At 52.2% G+C, this 9,995-nt stretch overlaps 1 protein-coding gene across 2 annotated transcripts; it reads left to right on the top strand.

The window, feature by feature from the left end:
- The first annotated feature begins 527 nt into the window (after positions 1–527).
- On the top strand, positions 528–5,700 carry LOC148802198 (uncharacterized). Of its 2 annotated transcripts, none has more exons than XM_088897706.1 (2): positions 528–1,946; positions 2,057–5,700. In XM_088897706.1, exon 1 carries the CDS (start codon positions 528–530, stop codon positions 1,815–1,817), a length of 1,290 nt encoding a protein of 429 aa, XP_088753832.1. In that variant the 3' UTR covers positions 1,818–1,946; positions 2,057–5,700. The 2 variants fall into 2 exon arrangements, with proteins under 2 accessions (XP_088753832.1, XP_088753831.1); XM_088897705.1 differs by having other exon boundaries at positions 2,053–5,700.
- Positions 5,701–9,995: the final 4,295 nt, after the last annotated feature.

The following is a 9,995-nucleotide window of genomic DNA, read 5'->3' as shown; positions in this document are numbered from 1 at the left end:
ACAGCGTAGAGGTGAGCAGCACGAACGCCGAGCCCACCAAGAAGTAGAGACGCCGCCGCTGAGCTCATCGATCTGTCACCCGTGATTTGCCTGAGCTCATGGGCAAAGAAGAGGTAAGCTCGGCCGAAGTCAAAGCTCCCCTCCTCTCGATTCCGTCCCCCCTGCCTTCCGAACTCCTAGCAGTCCCAATGCCCAAGGACTTCAAGATCCCCCCTCTTGACAAGTATGACGGGTTGTTCGACCTGAATGATCACGTAGATGCCTTTCAGTCACAGATGCACCTGGCGAGAGCCAATGAGTCGTGCATGTGCGTGGCCTTCTCCACTACTTTTAGGGGAGCAGCCCGCATGTGGTACCGGAACTTGGCACCCGGGTCGATAAGAAGTTGGGCGCAACTCGCACAAGCCTTCACATCCCACTTCGTCACTAGCAAGCGATGCTCGCGAACCGAATAAAGTCTCCTCAACATAGTGCAAAGAGAGGGAGAGTCCATCTGGGGCTATTTCAAGCGGTTCAATGATGCTTGTATGCAGATACTGCGCCTGGACCCCGTCGTACGCCTTGCAGTAGCCAAGAAGGGCGTGACGCACAAAGAGTTCAAATGGCACATGGTCGTCAACCAACCCGCGACCATAATCGAGTTTCTGAAGCTTGCAAACAAGTTCATAGCCACCGAAGAGGAGATCAACCAAAAGGGTGAGGGTGCACCCGAAAAAAGAAAGAGAGAAGGAGAGCCTTCCAGTCAAGGGGACAGCCAAAGGAAAAAGGAAACAATTCAGGGGGCAAAGCCGGGTCAATTGTTTCAAGCTCCTGTAGCGGACCGAGCTGATTACACCCCACTGAACGCAAAGCGGGCTGAAATCCTGATGGCGATCAAGGACGCCCCGTACGTGAAGTGGCCACCCCGTCTGAGGGGGAATCCCAATGAAAGAAATAAGAGTCTATATTGCAGTTTTCACAAAGATCACGGTCACAGTACCGAGAGTTGTAAAAACCTCCGCGATGAGATAGAGGAGCTCATCCGTCGCGGATATTTGAGAAACTTTGTACAAAATAATAATAACAATAGTAATAGCACAGGTCGGCAAGGGGAGCATGGTAAAGATGCTCCCGAGTCCAGTAGCAGGCCGGCCGAACAACCGCAGAGGCAGCCTCTAGAGGAGAGGCCAGTTCGGGGGACCATCCACATGATAGTGGGAGGTTCGATCGTTGCGGGTTGCACTTCAGCAGCAGCTCGGACGTCAATTCGTGAGGCCACCTGGGAAGAGCAGAACCCCCCAAAGCGGCCGAAAACGGGAGACCCAATTTTCTTCACAGAAGACGATGCGCGAGGGGTCCACTACCCCCACGATGACGCGCTCGTAATAAAGCTAAGAATCAATGACTTCGAGGTCAGGCGTGTACTCGTTGACTCAGGCAGCTCAGCCGACATTCTTTTCAAAGCTGCGCTCGACCAGCTTCAATTGCAGAGGAGCGACCTGAAGCCTACAGACACCCCTTTAGTGGGCTTCAGTGGAGAAGAAGTGCGTCCCCTTGGGAAAGTAACGGTACCTGTAGAGGTTAGCACATGGCCTTGTGTGGCCAGATTCGAATACAACTTCCTGGTGGTCGCGACCCCCTCCCCTTACAATGCTATAATAGGTCGACCAATCACCCATGTCCTACGGGCGGTGGTCTCCACTTACCATTTGGCTATGAAGTTCCCGACAGACTTCGGTGTGGGAGTAGCGCAGGGCGACCAGCTCGAGTCCCGCAAGTGCTATGTTTTCGCCCTGAAGGGGAAAACCAAGGTGGCCGACGACCTCGAACTGGAGTGACCCACGGAGCAAAGCGAAGAGCAAGCCGCGCCCACGGAAGAAACAGTCGCGGTCCCGATCTCAGCAGCAGACCCAGCTTGGACGCTTCAGATCGGCGCTTCCTTTCAGAAGCCCCTACGATCCGAACTGGTAAGCCTCTTACTTCAAAATTTAGATATTTTTGCATGGTCCGCGGCAGAGATGCCCGGTATAGACCCCAACCTTATAACTCACAAGCTGAATACTGACCCTATAGTTAGGCCCGTTAGACAGAAAAAATGCAACCTAGCCCCGAAATGGTGGAAAGCGGTCGACGAGGAAGTTGAGAAGCTCCTTGCAGCATACTTCATAAGAGAAGTCCACTACCCGAGCTGGGTAGCCAACCTCGTCCTGGTAAAGAAGGCCAACGGCAAGTGGCACATGTGCGTCGACTACACCAACTTGAACCGGGCTTGCCCGAAAGACTGCTTCCCGCTCCCAGAATTGACCGTTTGGTGGACGCGACCTCAGGACATGAGTTGCTAAGTTTCTTGGATGCCTATTCGGGCTATAACCAAATCAAGATGGACCCAGCGGACGAAGAAAAGACTGCCTTCATCATGGAATTCGGCCTGTACTGTTACATGGTTTTGCCCTTCGGTTTGAAAAACGCAGGGGCAACCTTTCAAAGGCTTGTAAATAAATTGTTTGCACCGATAATCGACAAGAAAGTAGAATTCTATGTAGACGACATGGTCGTCAAAACTCGATTCTCACATGAATTAATACAAGACTTACATTCCGTTTTTGAAATTCTGCATAAGTTCAATATGAGACTGAACCCAAACAAATGTGTATTTGGTGTGAGCTCGGGCAAGTTCCTAGGATACATCGTTAACCGGCGTGGCATTGAAGCCAATCCGGATAAGATTAAGGCCATCTTAGACATGAAACCACCCCGTAAGTTGAAGGAGGTTTAGAGGTTGAATGGCCGTATAGCCACCCTGAGTAGCTTCATGTCCAAATCGGCGGACCTCTGTCTGGTGTTCTTTAAGGCAATCAAGAGCAAAGGGTTTGAGTGGACCCAAGACTGTCAGCTCGCATTTGATGAGCTCAAGAAATACCTCGCTAGGGTGCCGATCTTAACCCGGCCCGATGAGGGCGATGTTTTAGAACTGTACCTCTCGGCAAGTGACGAAGTGGTCAGTTCGGTACTAATAAAAGAAGTAGATCGGGTTCAACGACCTATCTATTATGTTAGTAAAGTATTGTAGGCAGCAGAGACGAGATACCCAGAGATAGAAAAGCTAGCATATGCATTGGTAATCGCAGCTCGGAAGCTCCGCCCATACTTCCAGGCTCACACTGTTATCATTCTCATCGACAAACCTCTGAGGCAAGTCTTATTTAAGCCCGAGGTCTCTGGTCGGCTGACGAAGTGGGCCGTTGAGCTCAGCGAGTACGACATCCAGTACAAGCCGCAAACTGCCATTAAGGTCCAAGCCTTAGCAGATTTCATCGCCGAGTGCACATTCAGCTCAGAAGTCCCCAGGCCGGTTGGGCACGAGGCTCCCAAATCGTGTGAGCCCAAAGCTCCCAGGCCGATCGAGTCCGAGCCCCGTGAGGTAGCAACCAGCGCGGCATCTCTCCTAGTTCGGCCAAGCCCGATCTGGGATGAGGAGCCTTGGATCCTTCATGTAGATGGCTCCTCGAACCAGCAGGGCAACGGAGCCGGAATAGTCCTGCACGGCCCAAGTGGCACGAAACTGAAGTACGCACTACGCTTCGAGTTCGTGGCATCTAACAATGAAGCGGAGTACGAGGCATTGATAGCTGAACTAGCTCTAGCCAGAGAAGTAAAAGCCAAGCACATCGTTATCTGCAGCGACTCCCAGCTCGTGGTCAACCAGGTCATCGGCGAGTACGAAGCTCACGAGCCAACCATGATCGCATACTTAGCCCAAGTCAGAGAGGCCCTGCTCAACTTTCAGTCACACTTTATCAGACAAATCCCTAGGTCAGAGAACGCTGAGGCCGATGCCTTGTCCAGGTTAGCCAGCACCAGCGACATCACCATGAGAACCGTGTACATAGAGGACCTGTCTGGGCCTAGCATTCTCAGGAGGGCAGAGGAGGTCGCTCCTGTTGTTCAAGCAGAGCCGAGCTGGATTGACCCGCTCGCAAGCTTCTTGCTACACGGGACCCTCTCTACAGACCGCAATGCAGCTAGAAGGGTGCAGCGTCAGGCAACCAAATATGTCATGATAGACGAACAACTATACCGGATATCTTACACGTTCTCCTACTTGTGTTGCTTGCGACCTACTGAAGCCAAGCTCATACTCCGTGACACTCATGAGGGTCTGTGCAGTGGGCACTTGGGGGGCAGGGCCCTCGCCCAAAAGGTACTCCGACAAGGGTATTATTGGCCATCAATGAAGGCAGACGCTATTGAGCTCGTCAGAAAATGTGACAAATGCCAGAGACATGCCAATATTCACCACTAACCCACTACCGACCTCAAGTATCTCACTTGCCCGTGGCCCTTTGCACAGTGGGGCATCGATCTACTCGGGCCATTCCCACCAGCAATGGGTGGAAGGAAGTTCTTAGTAGTGACAGTGGACTATTTTACCAAGTGGGTAGAAGCTGAACCCCTCGTGACGATCACAACCCGAAATGTCCAAAACTTCTTTTGGAAGAACATCGTGTGCCACTTCGGATTACCTCGGGTATTGATCTCCGACAACGGCAAATAGTTTGGGGACATCAAATTTCAAGACTGGTGCCGAGACATGGGGATCCCACAGAATTTTACTTCAGTCGCGCACCCTCAAGAAAACGGTCAGGCAGAAGTCACGAACAGAACCATCCTCTGCGGACTATGGGCACGGCTGGACCGAGCTAAAGGATTGTGGGCAGATGAACTACCCAGTGTCCTATGGGCCTACGGGACCACGGAGAAGACCGCCACGGGAGAAACACCCTTCAATCTCACCTACGGCACCGAAGCAGTGATCCCTGCAGAGATCAAAGTACCTACGTTGCGGCTAGAAACATACAGTGATCAGACAAACGAAGATGAGCTACGTACCAACCTCGATCTACTCGACAAAGTACGGGACTTCACGTACATTAGGACTGCAGCCTACCCGCAGAGGGTAGCTCGGTCCTATAACGCCAGCGTCAGGAAGCGGAACCTCCGCGTTGGCGACCTGGCCCTTCGTAAAGTTATGGTACCTGAGTTCGGCGCTAGCAAGCTTGGGTCCAACTAGTAAGGTCCTTACCAAGTGAAACGAGTGCTCGGGGAAGGAACATACGAGCTCGAGATCCTCGAAGGGAAACAAGTACCTCGAGCATGGAATATTGTCAACCTAAGGCAATATTAATTGTAAGAATCGAGTAGGCCACAAGCCACTCCCTAAGCCTAAGGGCCAGAATACCGAGCTAACATGACCTCGGCACAACAGGACCCAGTCACCTCTATGGCATGGGCAGATCCCGAGAGTGGGCCACGGGCCACTCCTCCAGCCTAAGGGCTAAAACGCTGAGCTAATGAAAGTACTTCGGCAGCGTACAGGACTTAGTGGCCTCATCAGCATGAACTAAGTACTTACAACACCCAAGGTACAGGTGGTTCGGGCACGAACCTTGTAACAAATAGCCCGCCCTGGCATGCAACGAGTCGAACCCGTTAAGGACAACCGATGTCAACTTAGCCCAAGTACAGACAGGTCGGGCATGTACCCTACTTTGTCACCCACTTCGGGTACGCAGCTCTAATAGCTCAGGTGTTAAGACCGCCTTAGCAAAAATAAAGTGTACAAGAAAAGGCCAAGTGCCACTTCAGCATGGGGGAAATTCAGGAACGGACTTCGAATCCTTCCCAAAGCCTAACGGCCACAAAATGCCAAACTGACAAAAACCTGGTTATCTCTAACCCTTAAGGGAAAGACAGCTCAGGTATGAACCCTACGGCGTCTACACCCCTGCTGCTCTTTCACAGCTTGGGTAACCTATACATTAAATTAATCAGCTCGGAGTCCACTCACACTTAGAAGTATTTTTGCACTAAGAGATACTCGAAGGAAACTATATTTCATTAAAAAGAGAGTTCAGGTACAAGAATTTTTACCCGAGCTCAAAGGCTCAGGATAAGTACATTCACAGTTCAGAAAGGGAAAAGACTAAGTTACAAATATAAAGAGCAAACTACTTCGGGGGCTCGCCGCCTCTATCAGGGACCCCCTCGGGGACAGCGTCTGGACTGGCATCCTCTGCTCCATCTTCGGCACCTCATCCTTGGAATCGGGGTCATCTTTTGACTAATGCGCGATGCCATCAGTAATCCGAGAAGTAGTAATGGCGCTCATGTCCAGCTCAGGGTAGAGGTGCCTGATTAGCCACCGACTGAGCTTGAAGCCCTTACGGTAGGCCTCCATCATCACATCGTCGAATCTCGAAGAGTTGACGTAGTCAATGATGGCCTGGGTCTTGGCCTCCTCGAGAGCACCCTCGAAGATTGCAGTCTTCTCCCTTATGTCCTCTTGGATGTACCCCACTTCATGCTCCAGTTTCCCCTTCGCCTCCTTGAGGCCTAGTATCTCGAGCCTCAGGGCATCCCACTCAGCCTTGAGGCTGCTCACCTCGAGCCCTAGGGCCTCCTGACCAGCCTTGAGATCGTTCACTTCGACCCTCAGCTTATCTTTATCTCGAACCAGCTCCCCCTTCTCTGACATTAACACCTCGATGAAACTCTTTTGAGCCGAGGCGTCGCTCTCCAAGCGGTGAACCTGACAACGAGCTGCCCTCAACTCAGTATGGGCTGCACGAGACAATTTCTCAGCCTCCAGAGCCCGCCTCAGATGTCGATCTGATTGGAGGGTCAAGGCAAGAATGGCGGAGTTCACCTTCAAAAAGGAGAACCGGTTAAGAGGGAGACCACCAAAAAAAAAAAAAGAAGGGGGACTCATCACCATAGTATGAGTGGCGGCTCGGGCGTCGAGCTGACCAGGAGTGAGTTCGGCCCACTCGTTGACCTCCCCCGAGTATGCAGCCAGCTTACTCTTCTTCAGGCTACATTGGGGGTTCAGGACGGTTTGGCTCCCCTGACCCTCCGAGCTGGAAGCCGTCATCTCCACATCGTTAGTAGAGCTCTCGGAGACCTCGGCAACAACTTCGGTGGGATGAGCCCTGGCAGCAGTAGCGTTGGCCTCGGAAACGCTTTCTCTGGCAAGTCTGGTGGGCTCGGCAGTAGGCTCGGCAGGCTTGATGGCAGGTTCTGCCATCACCTCGGGCCCCTTAGGCACAATCCCCTCTTCCAAGTCGATGACGGGCGCGGCTGCAACCTCGGGCCCCGAGGTAGAAGTCTGCGGAAGTCGAGGCTCAGCTGAAGCTTGCGGGGACCCAATCTTTGCCACACGTTTCTTCCTCTTCATCTGGTGAAAGAGCTTCTGGTTGTCTATTTTCTCCCCCTCCATGGGACCTGCGGTGAAACACGACATCAACAACCCGAAGCAAATATATGAGCGGAAAGCCAAAGTGGGGAAAACCTACCCGGACTCAAGCCCGCTCGGATGAGCTTCTCCTTAGAAGTGAAGTCTTTATAATGCAACCCGAGCTGAGCCAGTGACTGGAGCTCCTTCTTGGTCTTCCCGTCCAGGATGACACCCGGATCTTGAACGACTATCCTCCAATCGGTGGGGAAGGGCCACCCCGTCCTGCTCCGAACTACGAAGTAGTCCCGCTTCCAAGCTGGGACTTTGCTCGGGAGCTTGTGCATGAGTTTGAAACCCGGGCGGGGGGACATGTAGTAGGACTGCCTATGCCCGGGGAGAGCGCCTGAAGCGCTCTTCTTTATAGCTAAAATTGTACTGAGAACATCTAAATCTATGGAGAGGGAATGATCAAAGCAAAGAGAAGTGGACCCCACGACATTCCGTATGGAGTTCGGGTGGAGTTGGTCCAGGGTGATGTTAAAGTGTACCAACACCTCAACGATCAAAGGGTGAAGAGGAAGTCTGAGCCCGGCTATCAGTTGCTCCCTGAAGATTACGATCTCGTTGGGACCGTGCTCCCATGGGAAGTTACCTGTGGGAAGACTATATGAGTACTCGTTAGGGAGGCGGAACCTCTGTATGAGGTCCTGAAGCCTCTCCGAGGTCATTATGAAAGGCCCGAACTGATCTGGTTCTCGACCTCCGTGGGAGGTGGACGCCAGATGACCCGAATCCACCCGTACTTCAGATGGCTAGGCAGCAGAGTAGACACTCCGAGCCAAGGTGCCTACCTCGGGCTCGTTGATGAGACTGTCTACACTAGACGACATCCCGAACTAAAAGAAAGAAACAAACTAGAAGGGAAAAAGAAGCTCGGGAGGACTCACCAATGAAACGCAACCGGATTGGAAGAACAAAACGAACTGGAGGACCTGAGCTAAGAGACCCCTGGCGCGAGCTCGAACGCTAATGATGAAAGCTTTGTGGCGAAGAAAATGGCCAAAGGGCCCCCTATTTATAGCCGCGACCGCGGGTTCTTCGAGGCGAAAACGATTTAGCGCATTTTTGACGTTCGCGAAGTCCAAGTCGCGTAAAGTCTGCGCATAATCTGGACGTGACTCAAATCTCTTTTAGGTCGAGCCAGGCGCTAGACCGGTACAACTGGACGGAATGCGCGACAACGCAGCTTAAATATCGACGCCAAATCCACCCGGCGCGTCATGACCTCCCCGCGCTGGGTCACCGCCGCCAGTGCAGGGAGTGGGGGGCAATTGATGGAGGGTGATTTGGCCCGACCTCGTAGCTCAGGTACACGTGGGCGTGACCTTGCTCAAACAGTGACTCAGCATGACAGCGCAGCGGACGTGAGCACAACTCGGAGGGAAAGTCCCACCGAGTTCAGCACGACAACTCGGCAGGTAAACTACTCGCCGAAAGTCGCTTTGCCCGCACCTCCTCCCCGGGGTTAAGGCACTTCGGGGGGTCTCGAGTTCGGGGCACCCTGACCCCTTTTGAGACCCGAGCTCCTCCCAATGGACCTCAGGCCACTCCCAAGCAAGAACGCACCGATTCTTCTCCGGACGCCCCGAGGCACAAAGACCTCGGGTCGGCTAGCTCGGCATAACCGACTACAGACAGCCCGTCACTCAAAGGACAGCCCAGCTCAGGGTAATTCGTAGGAGAACTGTTCGGTTTGCCATAGGATGGCTTCCTGCCCGACCGCCGTACCAGACAAACCTGTGGACAGCAGGCATGTCTCCCTCGCCGTGCCAGCCACCTTTAGAAAGGCGCCCCACACCTGACAGACACGTACCCTGCACGACGACCCTGCGCGTGCCACCTCAGCCTTGCCTGTAACGGCTGTGGCAGACTGACAGTGGCGGTTATACCTACCCTGTCAGGAGTCAGAGGGCCTGAAGCAACGAAATTCAGTTATAAGGGCTTATTCTCAAGGAACAAGGTATGTTCAATCACTCGCGCAACTTACACTCTTAGCCTTCGTTTTCCTTCAGCTTCTTGCACACAATACTAACTTAGGCATCGGAGCGTTCCCGTCGGAAAACCCCCCGGGAATTCTTCCTCTTTCCTCTCGTTTCAGGTACCTCTCAGGAGACACGCGAGCGCCAGATAGGAGTGACCGGATTGCGCTACATCATCATCCATAATATTCTTGGCATTACATTTGCTTAATAAATTAATTATAATAATCCTTTTGGTCGTTTGTCTAATTAAATCAATGAAGCCAATTGCTTTATTACTTCATGGAATGACTCATGAGTTAATCGAGTCATGGGGTGAGGCCCCACCTTCACCACTCACCGGTCACCCTCTGGCCCAATTATCATTTGAAAGTAAAAACATGGATCCACAATTGGCTCATGGGTTCATGTCTAAGTGAGTAGCGGCGGACAGACCATCGGCATCGACTTATCGTGAGTGTGAAGCTTTCTGTTTACGCATTGGATGGATCTGAAACCGACTAGAGAGCAATCCGGGTTCATTGAATTGAACCATAATAAATAAACACAGAAACACTAATTGGGACCAAGGCACATGTTAAACAAGCCAGCTGCTGCTATCACTCTTTCTTTCTTTTTCTGGAAACAAATAAACGAAGCTGTAGTGTTGGACTGTTGGTAAGCTAGATCAAACAAGAGATATCGATCTTCCTCAGAGCCAGGCAATCTGAACAAGACATGCTGCCTAACTTACATTTACTTAA

Source organism: Nelumbo nucifera, chromosome 2 (assembly GCF_055504915.1).
Source record: "Nelumbo nucifera cultivar China Antique chromosome 2, China Antique-T2T, whole genome shotgun sequence".
Classification (NCBI taxonomy): domain Eukaryota; kingdom Viridiplantae; phylum Streptophyta; class Magnoliopsida; order Proteales; family Nelumbonaceae; genus Nelumbo; species Nelumbo nucifera.
This window is presented reverse-complemented; position numbering and strand designations above follow the sequence as displayed.